At 36.8% G+C, this 25,938-nt stretch overlaps 1 protein-coding gene and 1 pseudogene across 1 annotated transcript in view; both read left to right on the forward strand.

Annotated features, from left to right (window-relative positions):
- Positions 1–13,226, forward strand: part of RAB38 (RAB38, member RAS oncogene family) — a 45,233-nt gene extending 32,007 nt beyond the window's left edge. Inside the window, exon 3 of the mRNA XM_016153161.2 lies at positions 12,343–13,226. Within this exon, the coding sequence (XP_016008647.1) occupies positions 12,343–12,495 (153 nt within the window). The 3' untranslated portion in view covers positions 12,496–13,226. The remainder of the gene's footprint in view (positions 1–12,342) is intronic.
- Positions 8,103–8,221, forward strand: LOC118603617 (annotated as a pseudogene).
- Positions 13,227–25,938: the final 12,712 nt, after the last annotated feature.

Genomic DNA, 25,938 nt, shown 5'->3' on the forward strand with positions numbered 1-25,938 from the left:
AGATGATTGCAAATGTCCATAAAGTGATATAGTAAACACAACTGAGGGTTTTCTGATTTTGCAGTGATTCCTCCATGGCCAGTTTTGTGCTCCGACCGCTAGCCTTTCCCTTTGAGCTCCCCCAGTTGTCCAAATGGAAGTTGCCATCTCCTATGTACTCTGTCTCTCTAGTCATAGTGATTGACCAGTAGTGTCCACATAATCTAAGTGGGGCCCCTACTGGACTAAGAATTGCTTTAGCCTTCATTATTAACATGTGATCAAAACCAGATTTATCAGAGTCCTTTCCCAGGATTTCTCCAAGGCTTTTTTGCTTGGGCGGCAAAGCTATGAGGATGTAAGCCCGGAGGCTGCTGGCAGCTCTCTCCCTCCTTATATGCAAAAAGCTACTGGACAGATAGAGAAAATGAAGCTGACCTGATGGTGTTTCAGAGTCTAATTTTATTCCCTAGGGCTCTTGAGATGGCCTGAATCTTTCAGCCATTCCATCACTCCTGGGAGCTACCCTCCAGATGACCTGGGCAATTCAATAGGTTTCTGATTTTCGCAACTGAAAACTTATGGCTAATTATATTGATAAAGTGCTCTTGCTCTAGTAAATGATTGCCTGGATTAACGTCTTATACTTAAACTCTCAATTTGAGAAATCTTTGCCATTAAGGGAGCATTACTCTTAGGGCTCCCACAAGTTTAACTACATCAGTCAAGGACTGAAGATAGTCTCAAGAGTCACCTTCAATCCTGTTTGGAAAAAAGCAGAGTATAAATTCTCTCCTTTCACAGCTGATGAGACTAATGTCAGAGAGAAGACTTGATCTGTTTATAGTGACTAAGCTAGCTTGTAGAAACATCAGGGCTAAGACCCATGTCTATTAATTCTGTCTAAAGCTGCCCTGAATTAAAAACAAAAAACAAGTAAACAAACAAACAAAAGAACTTCAGTATAAAAGATTTTAACATAGAAGTTCGCAATATTTTTTGGTGATTTTTAATTGGTATTAGTTTATTTTTCTTTCACAGGCCAGTTCATTCATAAATTACTTGAGTACATACATGACAACAGGTTCTGTATAAGAAGCTGATAACATTCCAAGTACATAAAAGTGCCACTTCTGCTCTCGAGAAGTTACTATCTAGTGAGAAGGTAAATTTCTATAAGTCATTGCAGTCGTGCATGATAAGAGTTACTGCAGGAGACTGCTGTGGAAGCACCTGAGAATTAATCCAACCCAAACTAGTTCTGGTTGGAGGTGGGGTGTTGGTCAGAGAAGGCTCACCAGAGCAGATTATGCCAGGACCTTGTCCTAACGAGTCAGGCCCATTGTTTTCAACTTTGTTATTAGCATTATCTCACTGTACTCTTTTAAAGTCCTTTTAAAAGAAACACATGAACTTCATTTTGAGCTAGGCTTGGAAAAATGGAGAAAGGCAAAATTGGGGGTAGCACTACTTAGGTAAAGGCAAAAAAAAAAAAAAACCCTACAAATATAATGCAAAATCAGTTAATAAATGTCTGTTCCATCCTGCCATCCACAACCACGTCCATATATAACACCACTATTCCTGATCAGTAGTTGCTGAAATGCGCAAAGAAGAACACGACCCCTGCAAGACAGAGCGTGAGATAAGAGTTCTGTGATCAGAGAAGTTCATGAAACTCATTCTGTACTTGGAGATGAAAGGGGGAAAGAGGAACTGCTTGCTTCTCTCCAACCCTCCCATCCCAACTTGAATGAGCCTTTTCTTGATTTGTTTCATTGTGGTGGACCTTTGCCCTCAGCTCCAAGTTCTACTATGTTGCTTTTGTTCGCCCAATGTCTACCCACCCAGAATGCTAAACCTCTTCTCCATTTAATGCAAGAGGTTCAATCACATGCCACATTCTGTGAGCTTTTAGAACTCTGAGGAATCCTGTGAAAAGAAATATTTAAAAATTATTTTTAACTTAACCTTTCATAAAATTATTTAACCATAAGATGCTTTTTTTTCTCTCTGTACCATCTAATGAAACTTCAGAACCAACTTTGAGATATCTTATTCTAACGAAAAAGTACGTTTGTCCCTTCAAACATTCTTCTATATAACTTCATAATAATATTCATGCAATGTTGTATTATTCCCCAAGTGTTATATTTTCTTTTGGGGGCCTGTTGTGTACCGACACTATTGCTGAGTTCTTTCACATATTTCATCTCATTTTATACACATCCTCAATGACTTCGGGACATTGGCATTATTTTTACCACAGATTGTAGGTCAAAAAACTGAGGATTGGAGAGAGGTTACAGTGACTTCCTTGAGGTTATACAGCTAGCAACTGGCAGAGCTAGGATAGTTCTGAGCCTTTCTACTAGCCTTTCCTCTTAAATCAACGTTACGCAAATAATAAAAGTTCAAGACGACCAGAAGATTCTGAAACTGGCCAAAGTACCTGAATTTCATCTAAAAATTCAAAGCAGAATGAAATGAAATCCTCGTGAATTAGTTAGATGTCAGCAGCTGAATACATCGAAATGAGTTATATTTACTCTGTATGGGAAGGGCATCTACAGATAGAGCTGCAGTAAGAACAACTCAAGCAAAGCACATCGAGGGAATGGCCTGTGGTTTAGTTCAGTTGGAGACCAGCCAAGTAATGAGAGCCAGTGAAAACGAGACAAGAGAGGCAAGTTGTGGCCATGTTGGTTGGCCCTTCATTTAGTGGTCTAAACTGATTATGAGTAGGCGATATGAGCCAACAAATTTTTTGAAGTGGGAATTGGGAATGAGGTAAGACTGTAACTACACTTTAATTAGAGTAGTCAGGAGACAGTCTGGAAGGAATATGTAAGATGATTGCCATGGGAAGAAAATGGATGCATGTGACCACAGGGGAGACTGACCTAGAATGAATGTCACAGTGACTGAGAGAAGGGAGCACATTATCATTGTCTCTAAGCAGGGGTGGAAGTGGCCTAGACTAATACGATCATCATGTATGTGCTGACTCCATACTCTATGAAAGCAAAGAGTGTGAAGACTTCGGTGAATAGTGGCTAGTCCGTGAAAAGTGCTCAATGATTGTTTTCTGAATAATAAATTATTTCATTTAGTTACATGATATTTCAATATTATGTAATTGGAACTTCAAATTGCTATATCTCCTCTTTTTTTAGCTATTACAAGTTTGTAGAATGAAGAAAAGGATAGTGTTATTCCATATCAGGAAGAATAAAATTATACAGTACATGCTAAGTGCTGCCTGAGGGGGGTTGTTATCGGACTGTGGAATTTAGGGGTTGGACAGCAAGGGATTTGGTAGGGAGAGGAAGACTTAAGGTGTAAGTTTAATGCCAGAGTTCTTATTGTTAGCTACTATCATGATATTCCAAATATTAGAGGATAGATTATAGGATAGATTCATTTAGTTTTATCAGCAAACTGCTTTTACACATAGTTCTTGTTCCTATACTTTTTCACTCCAGCAGCATTTTTCTAACAATAATGGCAGAAAGAGTTACATTTATGCTATTTGGAAAAGCAAGGGTTTCAAACTCTGTACTAAAGAGTTAGTTAAGTGATGGACAAAAGGGTTGTAAATAAAGAAAAGATAAAATAGAGTCTTGGAAAGAAATTGTTAAGCTAGAATTGACCATTCAGTTTCATAAAAGTTCTTAAGAGGAGAAAGTGATATTAAAATAATTGTATAAAATATATAGTCATAAAAATATATAATGTTGCCCAACCGCTACTTTTGCCCCCAGTATAATATTTCTAATGCTCATTATTCTGTCAGGTGGGTGCTATTATCTTTATATTATAGATGAGTTCCAAGAAAAGTGAGTATTTTGCCTAAATTCATCTATTTGTTAAATAGTAGAAGTCATCTGGAACAGTTTTGGAATAACAGGGTATAAAAAATTATTTCTGAAAGAGCAAAATTAATACTCCAGTGTAGGTTTGCTCAACTGAAAAGTCTTTTTGGTAGTTCAGTTCTTCCTTTTAGTGGTCAGTCTCTTTTGTACTTCACCTGAAATCATAACTGGAAAACAAGAACGAGCAGTTTGACTTGTTAAGTAAACTTCGTTATGAATATTTTTTTTCATTCCCTGCAGTAATCACCCATATCTAAAATTATTGTCAGGTCGAAACCTTAACTGTTGCTCTTCTGAGGGCCTTATTCATTTTTTCATTCATTTATTCATTAATTTGTTCATACATCCATTTATCTAATATCTTCCAACTGCCTCCTATTTGCAGGCAATTTGCTAAACACTAAGATGCAGCAATGAAGCCCCAAGAGCCTCTGACGCAGTGGAGGACACAAGAAAACAAAACAAGCCATTACATATTGACCAGTGATAGGTGCCAGAATTGAGGGATGCTTGTCCCAGCCTGGGGGAGTCAGAGGCAACTACTTACAAGAGGCAATCATTGAAGGGAGACGATGAAGAGAAGTAGACACTAGAAGGGAACTTGCATTTATCTAAGAACCTATATATAAAGTCTACATGCTTCATCAATGTGTATCATCTAATTCTAAAGTTCTAACAAGAATCCTATAAAGTGTAGTTATTATTAGCTTCAATTTACAGATTAAACAGAGGAGGCTCAGAATTTGGACTTGCCATTGGCCCCATAGTAAGTAGCAAAACCAAGTTCTATAGCTTGATTCCAAAGCTCATTATCTTTCCACTACATCCTTCTCCTTCCTGGGACAAAAGTCTTCTAGTCTCACTTCTCAGATTTGGCACACGGAGGTGTCAGAATGAAAACATTTAATCATGATAGAAATAAATTATAAAACAGATAATTCCTGCTTAGCTAGCACTCAATAAATTGACTTTAAATTGAATTGTGTCAGTCCAGCAAATAGTGTGGTTAAGAGGTTTATCCTACATATGTCTTAGTCTTCTAGTCTATAGAATAGGTTAGTAGTGTATTCACCTCCAGGGTGTACTAAGGGTTAAATGATATTATATGTGAAGTGTATGTGGCATAGTACCTGAGTGATTGTTCAAAGTAAGTGTTTAATAAATGTTAGCAGGTATTACTATTAATGTTTTGTGTCTAGTGGACTATTTTTCTTCTTAAACTGATGAATGATAAAGTATTTTAACCAAAGGCTGCTATGTCTTCATTAATGGAGTTTATTAAGTTTGGCTAAATGATCGTTTTTATGCTTATATTTATTCTTTATTCTCTAATCAAGACCCATTACTAGTACTGTTTCAGTATAAGGCTCGATGAAGGAAATATAAAAAACAGTATATAGAAAACCAAATGTTAATAGATGTGAAATCCATGAATGTTCTGATTCTTTATAGTCATTAGTCATAAGTCCTAGATTATATATTAGATTTGACAATGAATTGCAGAAATAGTAAACTCTAAAAAAAAAGATCTTGTGTCTGCCTAATATTAGTGTTGTCAGGCCAGGTGTGGGGACAGAGACGGGAATGGTGAATTTAAATTTCTACAGGAGCCAGAAATTTAACAGAAATGAGTAAATAAAGTGCATGGCAAACTAGAGAGTGCTTGTGCCATTTAGATATTTAAAATTAAAAATAAACAACTGTGGGCCAAACATAACATGTTGTGGACTGTTTGTTCATACTTTGTAAGATTTAGAAACAAAGTACTGGCCATCAAGTTAGGAGACTTGACCCTTCATTCCTTCAGTGAACGCTTATGGAGGAGATGGCACAGTAGGTTCAGAGCAGAGACTGAAGTCAGGGGTCACATGAGTAGGGCTGAGCATGGACTGGAGAACCAGTTACCAAAGGTCTGGCTGGCTGGCTGTGTGGTCCTGGGAAAAATTTTAATCTCTCTATACCTCAGTATCCTCATGTGAGTTTTTGTAAGGATTCACTTAGTTAATACAGGTAAAGTACTTAAGTGATACCTGGAATATAATCAATCATCAACAGGCATCAGCTTATTTTGGTTAGCACTAGGCACTGTGCTGAAAGCCAGGAACCCAAATACAATATGATACAATCTTTGTCTTTAAGGATGCAGATGATAGGCAGTTATGAGTCAGTGGTAAGTGCCAGGTGAGTAGAAAGTGCCAAGGAGCAGTGTAGATACATTTCATAGTGCTAAAAGAAGCCTACTCAGGAGAGATAATATTTCTAGAAGTGAAGAGATGTACAAGCAGCAAGAATGATGAGGTAAGTAAGTCACTTTCTTGCCTTAATTTCCCAATGTGTCAAAGAAAGCAGGTCGAATTAGTGATACCTAATTTTCCTCTGTCTTTAATGCTGATTGGCTTCTGTCAGTTGAGGGATGTTTCATGGCTGAAACAGGTTTCTAGATGCTGCTGGTGTGATGGGAGGGAGGTAAGGGAAGAGAGCTCTAGGGTATGAGGCCCTGAGGCTGTAGAAAAGAGGGGAGAAACCGGGTTTGAAATGGACTTCGACATTTTGTGCATAAAAGACAGGTTGAGGTAGGGCTATAGTGGGGATGGGAAAAGTGTTGTTTGAGGACATGGTCTTTGTAGCTGATTTTATTTACTAACTTTCCTCTTCTTTCCTTTTATCTCCATGTTGATGATATGACTCTGTCCTTTGTTGAAATCAGTGACAATATGGCTCAGTCTGTCCTTCCTAGTGCCTGTTAGATAAACCAAAGTCTGGGAGATTTCAGACAGTGGGGCATCCTTAGGACTTGGTTGGTCTGAATCACATTTTCCACTTAACACTTTCTTTTGACAGAGAGTATGGAAAATGCCAAACCATGAGCCTTGGGTTCAGGCAAACCTTTGTTTGGGCACTAACACATTGTTGCCCATAGATTCTAAAAAGTCAGCAAGGAGGAGGAAAAGAAAAAATATAGAAACTCCAAGAATTGGAGTTGGAAGCCAGATTCTACACCTCAGTGAGACCTCGCGAATGCCATTTAACCTCTCTGAACCTCGCTTTCCTCATCTGTAAAATGAGGGCAATGCCTTACACCTCAGCTTTATTGCAAAGACTAAATGAAATGCCATCTTATGAGAACAAGGAGATATAGATGGGGCTCAGTTTGGTGGAGCCCCAATAAAAGCTCATGATTGTAGTGGGAAGAAGCAGTTATCCAAAGGAAATGGGGAGTAGTGATATTAGGGATAAGAGAGGAAAGAAGTGCTAAGCAGACAAAAATACAGGTGTCTGCTGTGCACACCCCATATTAGATTTGAACTAAAGTAAATGAAAGCTAGCAAAATGTTTGGCACTTAGGTGCTCAATAAACAAGTGCTGAATCTTAGAGAAAGGATTTTAAAACCCCCGTTCTGTGTAAGACTTCTTACAGTGGTGTTATTATCCAGTGGGCCATCTCCTCTAATTAAAATTTCACGGGACTGAGGAATTTATTACCCTAACCTTGGAGTCTCTGGTACACTTGGTGTTTTGTTTGAGATTGATGTATTTGGAAAGATTAGGGGAGAACAAATTCTTTGCCAGCTTCTAACTAGGCAAATGTGAAGATTTTCTGCTAGAATATTTTGCTCTGTGGCACTGGGGTCAGAGATTAAATAATTTGCCACCAGACAGATGTTCTGAAGAGCTAATTAAAAAACTGACAAGTACCCAAGACCTCAGAAAATTAGATTTATATGCTTTCCTGTATAGGAAGATCAGAATCACTGCAGCTCAAAATCACTATATTAAGTGATATTTCTAGCATGTTTACTATCAAAATAAAAAGGAGAGCCTTTAAAGACATTTTAAATTATACAAGTGTGTTTCAAACCTGAATGCACATTTTAAGAAGTGGAGAATCTTTTTAAAAATACCCATGCTGGGCCCCGTCCCAATTATATCCATTGGGAGGAGGTCTCCGGGAACAGAATTGTTTTCTCTCTAAAGTTATTTGAATATGCAGCCAGGATTGAGAATTACTGATTCATAAATAAAACTTATTTTAATATCTCTTTTAATCCTGAGAGACACTGTAAGGTAATGTATGGAAGCAGGATAGGAAATGGAGTTAGGCCAGTCTTGATGGGAATAACAGAATGACCCAGATCTTGTTCTGCTCTGGATAAGTTATCTAACTTTGTTAAAGGTTAAAGTTTCCTTACCTTTAGTATATGGCTATTAGCTCTTTAACAGATTTTTGTGAGGGTTAAATATAAAAGAAACTGCGGTCATGCCACACTGAATAAGCCCAATCCTGTCTGATCTCAGAAGCTAAGCAGGGTTGGGCCTGGTTAGTACTTAGATGGGAGACCACTTAGGAAGACCAGGTGCTGTAGGCATAAAAAAAAATTAAAAATAAGGGACTGTAAGCTGACAAGCTCCTTGCAATCTGTCAGGTCAACGAGGTTTTGCTGCGCAAATAAATAAATAATAAATGAATGAATGAATGAATGAATGAATATAAAAGTAATTTTATAAGTAAAGCACCTGCTATATTCCCAGCATAGACACTCAGTAATAACTCTGAAAGTTACCCCCATTTGTTTTTAGTAAAATGCTTCAAGTCTGTTTGTCAGCCATGCTTATTGATATGAATGTAAAGATTCTGAGCAGAGGCACAAAGATGAGCACACATCAGCCTAAAGCAGTCAGCACAATAGACCATCTTGTCATATTGCAAATATGTAAATAAATCACAGTCAGATTCAGTCTAAGTGTATGTATCTTAGAAGTCATAGAATGTATAAATTTCCTTTATAACAAAAGACACTCATGCAGATGTTGTTACCACTCTCTAGAATAAATGTGAATAAAAATTCCCAGGTAATAGTTTGCACTTAAGCCGGCAGCTCTGTTTCTTCACAATCACCTAGAAAATGTGGCCTTGGCTATGTCTACTTGGATGCCAAGTAGCTCAATCAATTGTATTGCAATGTAATTATTCAAAAGGTCTGAATGTGTAGTTCTATCATGCAGGATTTGATGATCCATGCTGCCTTTGGACTGAAAGGGAGTGGGAAGTTTGCTCTGTGTTGCTTGTTATTCTGTCTCTTAATCTGCCTGGGCTGTGACTTCAGTGGTGTAGAGAAGGACCAGCAATGCAAGTCAGCTTTGCCTGTGGCCCTGACTGCATTCTCCTACCCTGTTTATGCTGGAAACATATACCCTGCCCATGCTGTTCCTTTACTTATTTGAGAAATATTTTCTTGGGGGAGCTGAGATAGCGTCTGGTTCAAAGCCTGTGTTCTAAACAGTATACACCTTGTTTTTTGTACTAAGCGTAGGTAAGTATTAGTGTTTACTCTTCTCGCTGGGCTCACACTGGGCCCTACCACTTTGTGTTGTGTGTATTGGGGCTAACCACTTACCCTTTCTCAGTCTCAGTGTCTTCAGCTGCAAAATTAAGGAAAAGAATACACACATTGTTGTATTCTGATAATTAAATGAGAGGAATATATAGATAACATTTAGTGATTGTATACTCTATGCCCTTATCTAAGTATTTGTGCAATATTTCACATATCCTAAATATTAACATGTCCTAAATATTAACTTACAATCACCTATAAAGTAGATCTCTTAGTTTCCTTTTTTCAGATGAGGAAACTGAAACAGGAAGTGGTTAAGGTAATTTGTCCAAGGTCACACCACCAGAAAGTGGGAGAGCGGAGATAAGAGTTTGGCTTGAGGCCTGTGCTCTAAACACTGTATACCATGCCCTTTTGTACTTCGTATGTGGTAACCATAGTGGTAAATGATAGTGTTTTCTCTTCTTCTTGGCTTCCTCTTGGAATTCTAATCAGAAATATATATGCTGTCGCGATCAGCACTATGGTACACATGACAGATATTTTAAAATAATTACTGATAGATTAATCGATAAAATAGTACTAAGGTTTGTATAGTTTTGCTACTATTAGATTTGTATTATGTTTATTGACACTTCACCTGCAAAACAACCTCAGTGACTACCTGCCAATTTAGCATTCATGCCTCTACAGTGACCTGGATCAAGATGCCCTTTTCAACGTTATTATTCCCTTGCTGTTTACATAAACCTTGCCAGTGTGTAAGCTCAGTCAAGAAAAGGACTTATTTTATTGTCTTTATCTTTATATGTCTAGAACTTAGTGGGAATCTGAATAATATTAATCGAATGAATGAATACGGCTCATTTTCATTTTGTTCCTATATGCCATCTAGAAGCAGGAACTGCCACTCCTTGGCTCCGATGGGACTAACCATCGTTCCATGTCCTAGTCCTGACACCAATGAGCCTTTACTCAGCGTGTTAAACTTCACAATTTCACCAGCATTATGTTATCTTTTACTAAAATGGTTTGACTAGGCTGCCACTAATTGGGCTTACGTTTTAGTTGTTTTTCTCATAGTAATGATGGATTTTCACTGATTTATCTACACTAGCATTTCACTCACTTCATTAGTAGGTTTCATCAATTTGCATATTAATGAAAGAAAATCCTATTTAACTGCTAAATTAATATATGAGTGGAGGTTTAAAAAGTACTACTGCCAAATCTAACATTGTATGTGAAGGAGGGCCCTTTTTAATGCTTAAAACTAGATTTTCCTGTCATATCAACATGTTTTTCTTCTAATGTAAGAAGGGAAAAGGAACTAAGATTTATTTAGCATCCGTTGGGCCTAATGCTTTGGTAAAAACTTTTGTTATTGCAGTTGATCTTCAAAACAATCTTGAAAAGGAATATAGCTTAGTATGACCCAGGCCTTGATGTCAAAAAGCCTGAGTGTGATTTCTGGCCCTCCACCCTACCTGCTGCATGATTCTGGGGAAGTCTCTTAATCTCAACAAACTTCAATTTTCTTTTCTGCAAATGGATATGATGATATTCCATGTTTGGCATTTGGGGTAGGATTTTGTTGCCTCCTCCCCAAAACACACAAGAATATCCAAATGGGAGTCAAAGTATTGGTTTTGTACTGACTGGGGAGCTACTCTGCAACCACTCAAATGTAGGGCTTATTTAGTGAGGTATGCTGGCCCAGGAGGCCAACATGTGAGGCTAAGTGAGGTTACTCATCCTCACTTTCTTTGAATCTGAGACATTAGAGGACCTGGACCTGGCTTTCATTTGTTCACCTAAGCAAGTTGCTGGACTCAAGAGCAAAGCATTGGGCTGGGTGTGTCTCTGCCTAGGTCAGAGGACCACAGGTAGTTCAAGGTTGACCTCCCTCTAGGCACAACATCATAAAGAGGAATTGTGGCAGAAGGTACGCCATGCATGAGCAGTGAATTGAAGGCATAGTAACCTGCACAGCAGAGAAAAGATTAGAAGTAAGCTATTCTCTGAGGACTAGCTTCCATGACATGAGGTGGTACTTGAGCTGAAGGTAGACAGACCACTCCCACCCACCCCAACAATAACAATAAAATCAATGAGAACAAAAAGCGAATCCTGAGATTAAATAAGATTATGAACACAAAGTACCCAGCACATTCATACTGTGAAAGCACCAATGATCATTACACCTGGCAAAGAGAAGCAATTTTTTATTAGATAAATATTATCATCAAGCTGATTGTATACATGAAGAATCATATAGTTTCATCCTTGAAACTATTCTCATATTTCTGATTTTATATTTTCTCTTTAAAGATTATATCCATCTGGATTGTCTAGGCAATGTCATAGTAATAAACACCCCAAAATCTCAGTGACCTAAAACAACAAGGTCATAATTCTCATTTATGCTACATGCTACATGTGCCATCCTGGGACACTTGGCTCTTCTTGATCCTCATTCACGGACCTAAACCAAGAGAGAATGTTCGTCTCTGTGTTTCCATGATTGCACAAGCAGGATCAAAAGAACACGGTGATTTGAGCACTGGCTCCTATTACCCCTATACTAAAGTAAGACACATCATTTCTCCTCACATTTCATTGTCCAATGAAAGTAACATGCCTAACTTCAAAGAGGTCAGGATAGTATACTCCTAAACTTTTTACCTGAAGGCAGAGAACCAGAAATCCTTGGGAAACTACTAATGACCTCTATAAGAAGTATCTTATTATTCTTATTTCATACCAAGGTCACAAGGGTAGTATGTGGCCTAAGTCAAATTGAAGACTTGAGTGTCTTCTTACAACATTATGGTATAGTGTAAAAGTATGTGAAAATAAGAAAATTGCCCTCTAACTTAAATTCAACCTACTAAGTGAGCCCACAAAACACTATTCCTCCTATGTGACAAAACAAAATAAATATTTTTGCCTTTGTGGGGGACTAAAAAATAAAGCTTTTTGAAGGAGTAAATGAGAGTGAGAGGAATAGAGGACTCATGAATAGGGTATAGGAAAAGATATTTAAATGAATTGCCAAAAATACTGCCATCCTGTCACATACAGGTCTCAGCTTCAGCATTATTTTAGAATATTGAATAAGAAAAGCTGTTTTGTCTTTTTTACCCCCTTAGGAAAATATAAACATTGACGAAGCCTCCAGATGCCTGGTGAAACATATACTTGCAAACGAGTGTGACCTAATGGAGTCCATTGAACCGGATGTCGTGAAGCCTCATCTCACATCACCCAAGGTTGTCAGCTGCTCCAGCTGTGCCAAATCTTAGTAGGCTTCTTTGCTGGCATATGATGGAAATAATCCCATCATCTCATGAATTGTGTCTCAGTTTTTACCATTTTGAGTAAATGTCACGATAGGGACATACATGTGGCAAGCCAAAGATCTATGCCTGTATCATTCCTATAAGAGAGAGAAATAGCAATGTCCTTTTTATGTTTGTTGTTTTTTTTCCAGCATCAGCACAGTGTTTACAAGCTTTTAAAATATTTAGTCTGTTACAAAAAATCTGTGTTGTAGCTGACCACAATTCTGCAGGACCAGAGTGGGCCCTATTATTTGCTCCTTTGAATCAGGCAATGCCTCAGGTCTTAAAGAGAAAGGGGAGAAGAGCAGACTGGCTGGTACGTTAAGCACTGGATTCCTCTTTGCCCCTAGTATCTTTGTCCAGATTTCAGTACATTTTCTGCTGCTCTGACAGGCCTCTTAAGTAGATACAATATTTTCTCCAGAGATAACCTCCATTCTCAACAGACATAAGAGTTATCTCCGATTTAGCTCTTCAGAGGCATTTGCACAGGCTTCCTGTGCTTTTGTTGTTTTTATTGTCACTTGCCGTGCCCTGAATGTTGGTTTAACTGAAAGCTGTATGAAAAGATCTGCCCCCTGTATATGCTTTTTGCTTAGCTTTTTCTGACTCAAGCTGTGGGACTCTTCCGTACATGTAATATATGTTATATATATTTTCACAAGTGAAAAATAAAACAATAACAGATGCTGCTTCCTTATTTCTGTAAGTGCTTTAAGTTTCTTAGTATTGTGCACTTTTTTTGACTCTGTAACCAAGATTCTCAAGACCCATTTCTAAAATTTATTTCAAACAGGATATGGAAAATGTGCATTTAAAGGAACTGCTGGGCACTCTTAAAACTAAGATGACTCTATTCCATCTCTGTCTATTGTTCATATTGACATTTAGGCCAAGAAAGTAGTGTATACAAAGTTGGTTGAGCAGAGAAATATATCCTCATATATTCTAATCAATAAAGGTTCCAGATCAATCAACATACTAAAAACAAATGAAAACAAACAAACAAACAAAACCGGAAATATGCATGGTTATATCTTGCCTTACACAATGGCTATGGTGCTGATATTCTGCAGGTAGCTACTATTTTTTTTGTAATAGTTTTTAATGGCATTATTTTCCATTAATATTCATGATAAACTAACAGGATCTTTATTTTTTTCTAACATGTTTTCATGTGTCCTATCCATCTGATTTTGGAGTTCACTGTTTCCATAAGCACCAAGCACAAAACTTCATATTCTATGCAAGTGTTCGATACTGTCCCCGAGGGCACTCTCTGGTCACTGGAGCATTTGGCTATGTGAGGCTGGCAGGTGGAAGCACCAGGGAGTTAATGTCCCCAGGAGCAGCCCTCCACCAATGACAGGAGGGATTGGAGAGTAAATGCCCTAGGTTCTCTGTTACTCAGGGAGGACAGTGCTGAGGATGCACTATTAGGGCTCTCAGAACCTCCTAGAGATTAAACTCCTGGTTCCCATAGGGGAAACCTTCCATAAGATTCATCTTTTATTGACTTCCTTTCTGTTATTCTTCACTTCCTCACTCCTTTACTTGTTTCAAGGTCTTATGGGGGAACGGAAGCCCAGCCTGAGTTAGTTGGGACAGAGGTGACCTAAGAAGCAGTTCCTCAATACCAGCTTCTTGAAGTGAATCATTAACTACCCAGGTGGTAGCAAGGACCCCCTCGCTAATGCATAATGTGGTGAGACTAATCCCTAGCAAGACGTAGCATCATAATCCTAAGACTCCTATCTGTTTGATTTGGATAGAATATAGGTAGAAGGAAATTCTGTTGCTTTTGTGTTTAAAAGATATGGAATTGTAGAGTTAATTAACTTTCATAAAAATACTGTAAGAAAAAAAATTACAGACTTGGGTCAGCCAACATTCAACACAGGCTTTGGTGCGAAAGCTTGAAAATCTACAAGCAACAATCAAAATGATCTTTCTTTCCTTTTGTTCTGGATAGACCATGATGAAATCATGCCTAAGATTTGATTTTAGGAGAAGCAAAGTTGTAAAGGAGGCCAAATTCATAGAGCCAGCAAGTCTCTTCCACTAATGTTAGGACCTGTATAGGGAAGGAATCAGACTCTGAAATACAGGAGGAGATATTTGGGTAGATGCTCTTCAGAGTCTCAAACCTAGAGATTCTTCTGAAACTCTGGCCCTTACTCTTTCCAGTGGGAGAACAGCCAATTGCCTGATAAAAGCCACACCTCAGTAGGATGTTTTATAAGGTTTTATGAATTCTGCGTCCATCGCCCCTCTTTGCTTCCGGACAAAGAACTAGGGTCAAGTCCAAGTATGACCTGAGCACAAAGGTATGACCTATGTTGTTGTATGAAATGGATTATTAAACAGATTAACTACAGGACCTGGCTAGTTAATACTAGTAGGACTGAGAATATTCTGGGGAATTGGTCCTGAGATGCTAGATCAGGGAGGACAGAATATAAGACCAGATAATAGATAATCTATTTCTATGAGAACGTTCTTTCATGAGTTAATTTTTAACATTCTGGCAAATACACCTGGAGCTAATTCCAACATCCTACTGGAATAGCTATTTGAAGCTTGGAAACAATGTTGACTTAAAATAAATGATGCAGAGATGCCAGAATTACCTTGGCAAAGCATTGGAGAAGGGCTCCAAGGTCTTAGAGACATGGCCATATTATAACATATTTATTCTGTGATGCCAGAGAAACTACCAGATAATTATGTTCCCTAGCAGAGCCCAGAAGACACCGCCTTCTCTGCTACAATAAGGAGTGTTCCCAAAAGAGGGAAACCAGCACTAATGAGAAGCTCAGTGGTGCCTGATCTCTGTAGACAAGGTTTGAGATTATAAATATATTGCTGTGTTTCACTGGGAATGATACCATACATGGCTAAGGTTTAAATTGTCCTTAACCATAGCTACTATTTGATGCTGGTAGTATATTTAATCTTGTGACATGATTAAGTAGGTTCAAAAGGTGGAAGTAGAATTAAAGCCTTCCAATATCACTTTCAATGACCCACTTAAGAAAGTGAGCTTCCTCTTTTTAAAACTTTAAGATCTACAGAGTTAGAGGTTTTGATACTTCTACCAGAGGACACAGTAAGGGTTCCACTAAATCTACAGCTTCAGCTGCTGCTTGATTAATTTTGACTCCTCATACCCGCAGCAGGAGTTGGAGAAGGTAGTTACACTGTAGGCAAAGGTAAGTCATCCTGTTTACGAAGAGGACATAGGGTTGTTGCAAAATAATGGAGCAGGTAGGAATATGGGACTCAGTGGGGTACCTCTTGATGCTTCCATGCCTGCTGAGAACTGAAAGGGCAATTGCAGCAAAATCTGTGAGGTTTAGTCACTGGGTTGTGAAGACACGTAATCTGACACTCATTCTCAGGGATAAATGTGTGCATTATTGCACCATGCAATGAACCTAGGCTAGAAGCAGGTTGGTCAAAGGAATGGAAGTGGGAAAGGAGGGAAATGAGGAATATCAATTGTGATCTCAAGATTAAGTATAACCATGGAGACTGTAGCTTTGTAGCTTTTCCCACCAAACCTCCTCTTGTAACTTTTTCTCTCTCTGAATTATGACCAATGACTTCCTTAAAAAATCAGTGAAAGCTCGGAATGAACTAGTCCAAGGTATGAACTAGACAATAGCAAAGGGAACATTCTTGGCATACGGCCTTCTATTGCAATCCCCTGCAACTCTGCCTTAAAGCTTTCTCTGGATGCATAGAGCAAATCTTGCATGCTGGATAGGCCAAAGAGCTACAGAGTTAACACTTCCAGGAGCAGTCTCATTTAACATTGACATAAATTGGTAGATAAATATTCCAGCTTCTTTCCCCTCAGGCAGGGTAAATCCGAGGTTTACTCTAGACCCTCTTTCAGAGGTCCCCAATGAGACGGAGGCAAATTTCACACAGTGGTAATGCTCACTAGCACAACCTTTTTGGTTTCCTTTTTTTACCCCTCACTTTTCTATTCTTGTACCAGTGCTTCCAAGGATTACCTCCTACTTAAGAGATTTTCATTTTTGACTGACCTTCAACCCTAATACTTCTTAAAGCACCAAGGCAGCTGGACAGTAACTATCATTATGATGGAATCTCTAATCCAATATTTCTTTTTCTAAACAGTACTGAAATGTGGTATCTAAGATATGTTTGGTAAATCAGAACTATGTGTCTTCAACTCATCTACCACAAGAAATTGTTATTTATAGTCTTTAAATAATTAGTATTCATTGATTAATTGGTCCCTTCACTTAAACAAATACTTGTTGAATAATTACTACATTCCCAACACTTGGCTAGCCACTGTTGTGGAGATACAAATAACCAAGTCATGATCTCAGCTCTTAAGGTGTTATGATCAGGTAGGAGACTCAAACATGTAAACGATTCACTATGTCTCGAAAGAGAAGTCAAATGTCTAAACCAAGAGGTCTTTTCTGAAAACAATTTGTTTCTAATTGCAGGGATCGCAGCTTCAATCATGTTTAAGGAAATAGAATACATGTTCCTACCACTCTCTTCCTACCATCCCAAAACTGGGATCTAGCCACACTGGACTGGTTTGTTCAACTAGCTCTTCCTGCTGTTTGCAATATCCTTTTCCTTTTTTTTTTTTTTTGTGGGAGGGGGGAAGTAGGGGGGCTGGAATTTCTACCCATTCTTCAACAATCAGTATAATGGCCCAGTCTTGTAGCTTTTCAATATGTGTAGATAATTCAAATGGCTTTCCACATTTGCACAGCTCCTGATTGATTCCATCATCAAGCATTCACATTCTGCATCCTAGTGATGTATCAACTGTTATTTATAGAACACATACTATGGGACAGTCATTGATATGTAACTTTACCTTTATTATATCAATTAATCCTCACAAGTCTACATGAAAGTACTCATCTCCTTATTTTATGTATGAAGAAATTGAATTACAGAGATAGAGAGCCACTTGCCAAAGCTCACACAGCTTCCAACTGGTAAAGCAAGGATTCAAACCCAGGCAGCCTAATTCTCATGTCCATGCTCCTAACCATTGTGCTGAACTATCTCCTCTTAGATGTCAAGAGGAAGCATTTTCTGAATGCAGAGCACAATAGTCAGCCCAGAAAATAGCGTTTACCATATGCCATCTACTGCTAAGCATTTCTCTTAACTACTGTGAGAAATGGTGCTGCCATGAGATAATAGCATAAAACACTTAGCATAGTGCCTAAAACAGAGCAAGTAATTAATAAATGTGGTTATTATGATACTATTCTGTCTGTTTAATTGTTAAAATATTAGATTGAAGTAATGCAAACAAAACTATCAGATAAAAATGGTAGGTATTTTTGGAGGTGTCAGATAATGGACCAAGACCAATCTATTGAGACAGAAGGTAATTAGTGATTGCCTAGGTTTGAGGGGTTTGGGAGTGACTGCTAACGGGTATGAGTTTCTTTGAGGGGATGACGAAAATGTGGTGATTGTAGTGATGCTTGTATAACACTGTAAATACACTACAATTCACTGACTTGTACATTTTAAATGGGTGAAATGTATACAATAAATAATAAAGCTGCAACAAGAAAAAAGTGATGCCACACGAGAAATCAGTATGAGTTTTTGTTTTCCTAATGCGTTATTTTAGCCTCACAATGGAGTATAGTCCTGGTGTTATTTCCACAGGAACTTTAGCAGGTATCTTGTTACCACCACTGTCACCTGCCTAGTTAGCCATACTCCTGAATTCTTTACTTGCTCTCAGATATTGGAACTAGCGTAATGCGTGTGTTTAAATTCAGCCACATCTGTGATGTTTTTGTATGAAAATATCCCTGGATTTCTGGGTTCCCCAAGCACCAGAAAATTTCCCAATTTGGGCAGAGAAAAGAGCCCAAGACATCCTAATAAAAAAGACAGAATCACTGATGGACTAAGCCTAGGTAACTCTCAAAATTGAGGGCAAATGCCTATGGGAAGTGTGTATACACTATTTCACTGTATCAATGAGTCCGGAATTTTCCCTTTCAATGAACCAACTTATTTTGTTCAATGTGATTGGTTTTCTGAATCTGTATTAATATTACTGATATTAATAACTAGGCAGAGGCCCTAGTAATTCGTACGTGCATGTACTCACTTAATGGTAAACATGAGCCTAAAATTCAAAATACCAGCTGACCCAGATTATCCTTTCTATTAGAACAAAATGTTCTTTCAAAAGAACTTAAAGTGTTTTCCAAATATAAATATATCAAAGAATTGCTGTTACCTGTAATACAATGCAATGTTTTCTATTCTGAATTGAACTTTTAAGGAGTTACCTTATGCCAAATCTGTAACATCAATCAATTTGTATTCACTGAACTTCTTAATCAAACAGCTATCAACTCTGAACAAGTTGCTATGTTTGGTGCATTAAATAGATCACATGTCAAGTTTTCTACTAAAATGCACAATGCTTAATATATGTTAGTTTCTTTCGCCATGATAGCCGTTGTCATGGAAACATGAGGAATAAAAGTTATGGGTCCCCACTCTTTAAGTTTGCTATTTCCTTGGGGAAATAGGAGTGGGTTAATAACACAAGCAAAAGATACAGTTATGGATCAAAGAAAAAGGTTGTTCTTGTTTCTACTGTATAACATTCTTCATTTTTATTTTATTGTAATAAATGTTAATAGTTATTTTTTTTCAGATTCTATATTGTATCTTTCTCAAATATAATGTCATTTCATCATCACTACCACCTTTTGTGGGGGTGATTTCACATTTTATGGATAAGAAAACAGGATGATAGAAAGCAGTGTCAATCCAAATGTGTCATGTAATTCTACAGGACTCCTAAACAATGTATCTGCTCTTCCTGCCACAGCGGGCTAATCAGGGACCTCACTCCTCATGGCTAAGGTGACATCTAGGCTTGTGCTTGTGATTCAACTGAATCATTCAGAATTCTCTCCTTTGCCTCTCTCACCCAAGCTTTAAGAAAGGATGCCATAGGAAATGACCATCATTTTCTCACCCCATGTGACATCTGGCAGTTAGGGGAGCATATACCAATATGAAGAATCAAGCAGTGAGAAAAAGGAAGGAAGGGAGAAATAAAAACTCCCTCTGAGTCCCTTGGTCTAGCTGTGTATGAATCCTGATTTAATCTTTAACTTTTGTTACATGAGTCAATAAATTCTTCTTTGGGTTCTTTGTTCATATATTCAGGGCATATCAAGTTGATTTTCTGCTGCTTGTTACTTAGACTCTTCTGACTAATATGTTCACACTGCCATTAAGCATGCAGTTAGACTTGCATCCACCAAACCTTATGCACGATCCTCAAAGTCCATGCTCTTGACCGTAATGTTTATTTACAACTCTAGCTTCCACTTAAATGATAGATTTTTATAGGCACTGGAGGCTTTAATTCAAATATTCTACTAGTAGGAAAATATGTGAAGACATGGTTAATGGAAGAACAAGTGCTTTGTGCTAATAACTAAACAATCAATATCCCAAAACATAAATAGGCAAGGTTAGCAATATCGGATGTTGATGTAGCATTTAGTCTGTGCCAGGCACAGATCTGAGTGTTCTATTTGTAGAAAACATGTCTAGCACATAGTAAGCACAGATGTTTGTTAGTGTTATTTTCCCCATGATCTCCAGGATAACTATTTAAATTTATATTTCACTTTATTTTCTCTGTTTGAATCTCATGGGAATTATAATTAATATTCAAAGTTTCTAATTATTTCTATATAGGCAACAATATAAACATATAAATAGCATATAAATACAACGATATAATTATAACTATGAACATAAACCATATAACTAAACATAATTATTTATGTATGCTATTAAATTTCTTTGTTGGTCAGCTGAAAGCTGGCTATTGAAGATATTGGCAAACGTGTCAATGGGAGTCAGAAGAATATTTTTTTTTGTGTGGTATGAAAGGACACCAATGTCTTTAATAAATATTAATAAATATATTAAATATTATATATAATAAATAGTATATATTTATTATATTATATTATATATTTATAATAAATATATAATATTTATATAATATATAAATATTATATATTATATATTATATATAATAAATAGTATATATTTAAATAAATATTATATATTTCATAGACAATAAATAAAACTAATATAAAATTCATACGTGATTCCACTATACATGGTAACCAGGTATTTTTCTCTGCTGCAATGGAATTGTTTAGAATTGTGTTTTGAAATCTAATTTTTTCTATTAATAATTGATCATAAAATACCTGTCTAATTTATTAAACAATTTTATATGACATAAATTTTGAAAGTGAATAGAAATTCTATTGTATTGCTATATACTGTGTTTTTTTTAACCAAACCATGAATGCTAGACATTTAAGTTATTGCCAATAGTTTGCCTTTAACATAGTGCTATAAAGATCAATTTTCATGCACATTCATGATTAATTCTTTAGAATAAATTCCTAGTAGTGAAGTTTTTGAATCAAAGATCATTCAAAATTTTAAGGCAATCTGAAAATTACTTTTGGAAAGCTTCTACTTATTTCTGTTCTGATCGGTGATGTCCGAAAATATCCGAAGAGCACAACATTTATGTTTATCTCTCCTACATATACTAATAAAAATGCAGATCCCCTGCAGAGGTCTTCAAATGTGTGTGTTTGGAGGGAAGTGGGTGGTAAATATATGAAAAAAAGAGAAAATTTTGCAGATACCAAAAAGGGGATGTCAGATTATAGCAATGTCACTTTCAGTTGGAGATCAGATTAAATTCAAATTTTAGTCTCTTCTCTTGCCCTCTTCTGCAATACCCTTGGGAAAGATCAGTTTGCTCTCTAATGGGTGGGGACAAGTACTATGGCAGTAAATAAATAAAAAAGTTTAAGAGAACAGAGTTTCCTAAGCATTTAGTCTACTTAAAAGATGAAACCTGCAGGCTCTTGCAAAACCCGCTTGCTCATATTACTAAAATTAATAAGTCAAGTCCTTGCGTTTTATAGTTAGTGTTATAGTACATCTATTCTACTCAAATGTCATTATAATGTTACTACTAATAGAATTATCTTAGTTTGTTTTAAACCCATGGCAATAAAATGTACTTCCCAAAATACTACTGAGATTGTTTACACCTTAACTTTGTATAAACTAGAAAAAATGCAGACATGACATCTTTCCCAGAAATATTTAGTTTTCTATTTTTAATTAAAAAGAGAACCAGGTTTTTTGATTTATTGGATTGGTAGAATATAAAATATCAAAGACTATTGGACTATGGGTTATAATTTTAACATGCTATTATAAAGTACTTTCTTATACTATTTCTGTGTTGTTTTAAGGTTATATACCATTTCACCATTGCCTTCCATTTTTGCTTCTTCAGAAGAATAATTGGCTCTCATAAAAGGAACATTTCATAAATGCTTTTTAATTTATCTGAACTGACTAAATCAGTGTTTTCGACATCTGTCATATTGTACTATCCTCATTCTTGGGGATTGGGTTAGAGGATAGGGTGGGTGTTTTTACTTTTTACTTTGTGTTGTGTGTATTTTATTGTTAAAAGAAACCATCAGAAGTTGCCCATGATTAAATGCTTTCTGATAAAACTTTAAGAATAAAATTTCTAATAATGGAAGTATTGGATTAAATTAGATAATCAATTTGAAGCATCTTGAATTGAGGAAATGCTAACTTATTTTTTTGATGTGAATTAAAATTTTAATTATCACAAGGCAAAAGTCCCCTATGTGCCAAGGATTTGTTCTATAGCAACCAGATATCTAGATTTAAAGAGATTAGAACCAACACTTTTGTCCTAAGAGAATATCAAGCACTGTAAGTGTTGAAGGAGGCTCATCTGGCATATTTTAACATATGGTCCCAACATCTTGTACATGATATCTCTAGCAATTATTTATATTATAACTAGAAGTTTGTACCTTTTGACCACTTTTCTTCAATTCCCCTTCCCCCTAATTCCCTCCCTAGGTTTGGTAACCACAAAGCTAATTTCTTTTTTCTATGAGTTGGGTGCAACATTTTGTTCATTTGTTTCTTTGTTTAGATTCCACATATGAGTTAAATCATATGGTATTTGTCTTTCTCTGCCTGCTTATTTCACTTAGCATAATACACTTAGGGTCATCTACATTGTTGCATGGTAGGATTCTCTCGTTTTTATGGCTGGCAAATATTCCAGTTTCATGTCTATACTGAAATGGGAGAGAATAATGGCATATTAGAAAAGCACTAAGTCTGGCTTCATTTACTCACTCATTCACTCAATCTTAATTGAGTATCAGTGAGTGGAGATGTCAATGTGTAAGAAGTGCAGATGGTACTTCCCCAGGGCTTTTGGCTAGTGGAAGAGATGGAAAACAGATCACCAAAGCTGTGTTTTATGTGATCCACTAGCCATGGAAGCAATAATATGAGTGGCTTGTATTTGGGAGTTGGAGAAACTTTATTAGGTATGTTGGCAAGGAGCCTTTTGAAGGGTAAGTATATTTTTCAAGATAGAAGTAAGGGTAGGACATCTGGCAGAGACAAAGAATATCTAAAAATGAAGTGAAGGTGAAGGAAAAGTTAATTGGCAGTTACGGCAGAATGCTTCCTGTGTAAGTACAGTAGTCCCCACTTAACACAGTTTCCCTTTCCAGGAGTTAAGTTACTCCCGATAGCAGTCCAAAAATATTAAATGGAAAAATTCCAGACATAAACATTTCACAAGCTTTGAGTTGCACGCCGTTCTGAGTAGCATGATGAAATCTTCCGACATCCTGTTCTGTCCAGCCTGGACATGAATCATCCCCTTTTTCAGCATGATGAAATCTCGCGACATCTGCTATGTCTGGCCTGGACGTGAATCATCCCCCTTTTCAGCGTCTTCACGCAATATACACAGTAAATGCTCCCCACCTGTTAGTCTGTAGCCATCTTGGTTAGCAGGTCGGCTATTTCTTGTGTTCGAGTAACCTTTATTTTACTTAATAATGGCCCCAAAGTGCAAGAGTAGTGATGCCAGCAATTCAGATATGCCAAGGAGAAGCTGTAAAGTGCTTTCTTTAAGTGAAAAGGTAAACGTTATCGACTTAATAAGGAAAGAAAAACAACCTATACCGAGGTCACTAAGAGTGATAGTAGGAACGAATCTTCTACCTGTGAAACTGTGAAGAAGAAAAAAGAAATTCGTGCTAGTTTTGCTGTCAAGTTGCAGAAGTTGCAAACTGTGTGATAAGTGCTTAAGATGGAAAAGGCATTAATTTTGTGGGTGGAAGACATGTCAACCTCATGACTCGACAATCCTCTTTCTGACAAATCGTCGGGTCATTTGTCACATAACGCTCTGCCGCCATGCCTATGTCTTTCACCTAACTTCATCTCACATAGGCATTATATCGTCTAACATCATCACAAGATGGGTGAGTACAGTACAATAAGATATTTTGAATTATCGACTTAATTTTGTGGGTGGAAAACATGACATCCTCATGACTTGACGATCCTCTTTCTGATGAGTCAGGAGGTCGGTAGTCACCTAACACTCTGCCACCATAAATTCCCATAAAGTTATTAAAGTATATTGGTATAATTCTATTTTTTCCTTAGTTATTGTTGTTAATCTCTTACTGTGCCTAATTTGTAAATTAAACTTTATCATGGGTAGGTATGTGTAGGAAAAACATGACATTTATAAGGTTTATTACTATGTGCAGTTTCAGTCATCCGCTGGGGATCTTGGAACATAGCCCATGTGGAAAGGGGGACTAATGTAGTGTAGAAATTGTCTAGCTGGGACTAAAACACAGGTTGAAACCATGGTAAGGGTGTCCTGTATTGTAAGCAGTTACACCTGCCATCGGTTTTAAACAGGACTGATCATCAGATGTAGATTTAGAAAGCTTCTCTGGCTGTGGTATAAAAGATGGATTGAAAGCAGCACTGGGAGTGGAACAAGTTAGGATGTTGTTATAATAATCCAAGTAAGAATTGCTGAGAGCCTTAATAAGAGGAATAGATTTGAGAGTGTAAAGCTGCAGCAGTTATTTTTTAAAAGTGCAACTAAATGTTTTTTACTATATTTACAAAATTGTCTGACAATGACTACAATCAGTTTCAGAACATTGACATTACCTTTGAGAGAAACTTTATAACCATTCGTCAATCCCAATTGCCACCCCACCCCCATGCCCTGGTAATCACTAATCTACTTTCTACCTTTAAGGATTTGCCTATTCAGGACTTTTTATATAAACTGAATGACACAATATATTGTCTTTTGTGACTGACTTTCCTTAGCATTTGTGTACATTTTTGTGCATATATGTTTTCAGTTCTCTTGGATATATGCCTCGGAGTGGAATTTCTGGAATTTATTTGAAGTACTGACAAATCCCTTTTCAACATGGCTGTATTTCATTTGTCCATTATAAATTAGGTCCCTTGTCTTTTTATTATTGAATTGTAAAAAATTTTTAAATATAATTCTACATAAAAATCCCTTGTCAGATATGTTTTGTAAATCTCTTTTTCCCATTTTATGGGTTGTCTATTCACTTTCTTGATGGCATACCTTGAGGCATAGAAAGTTTATTCTAATGGCATCTATTGTTTCATTTGTATCTTGTATAGTTGATGTTATATCTTATAAGGCATTGCCTAACCCAGGGTCTTTGTTCCTATTTTTTTTCTAAGGATTTTATACTTTAAACTCTTATTTTTAGATCTATGATCCCTTATAAGTTAATTTTTTATAGTAATAAAAATAAATCTATTGAATACTTCAGATATATGGAGCAAGCTTTGTGAATACCAATTTTAATGTTAGCTCAAAAAGAAACACTTGCTATGCCTTTGTTCGGTTGGTATTCAAACAAATTGTGATGAATATTCATGTTTGATTCAATAGCGATTTTTGAACAATTTTTGTATTCTTATATAAAAGTCTTAGCTTCATATAATTATAATATTTAAGATTGGTCACCAAATACATAAATATTGAATGTAGCTGTAGAATTTAATAAAACCAAAAGTTTGAGTTAACAAATGAAAAAGTATATATTATTGGAAACTTGTGCTCAAAGTTGAAACTTGAAGGCCATAAGTTAATTTTTGACTATGATATAAGGAAAAGGTCCAACTTCATTCTTTTGATTGTGGATATCCACGTATCCAAGCAGAAATTGTTGAAAAGACTATGTCTGCCCCTGATTTTGCCTGAGAGAATAAGCTCCCATTGAGGCCTGACTCCTAGAGCTGGGACCCCTTGTTTAAGCAACCTCCATTCCCTCAGCGGCCACTCTCCTTTCATAGCCCAAAGAGATGCTGCTGCTTCAGGGAAATGTTGGGAGAATAGAAAATGGGGAGTTGTGGCAT

The sequence above is a fragment of the Rousettus aegyptiacus genome, unplaced genomic scaffold, assembly GCF_014176215.1.
Source record: "Rousettus aegyptiacus isolate mRouAeg1 unplaced genomic scaffold, mRouAeg1.p scaffold_m13_p_5, whole genome shotgun sequence".
In the NCBI taxonomy this organism is placed as follows: Eukaryota; Metazoa; Chordata; class Mammalia; order Chiroptera; family Pteropodidae; genus Rousettus; species Rousettus aegyptiacus.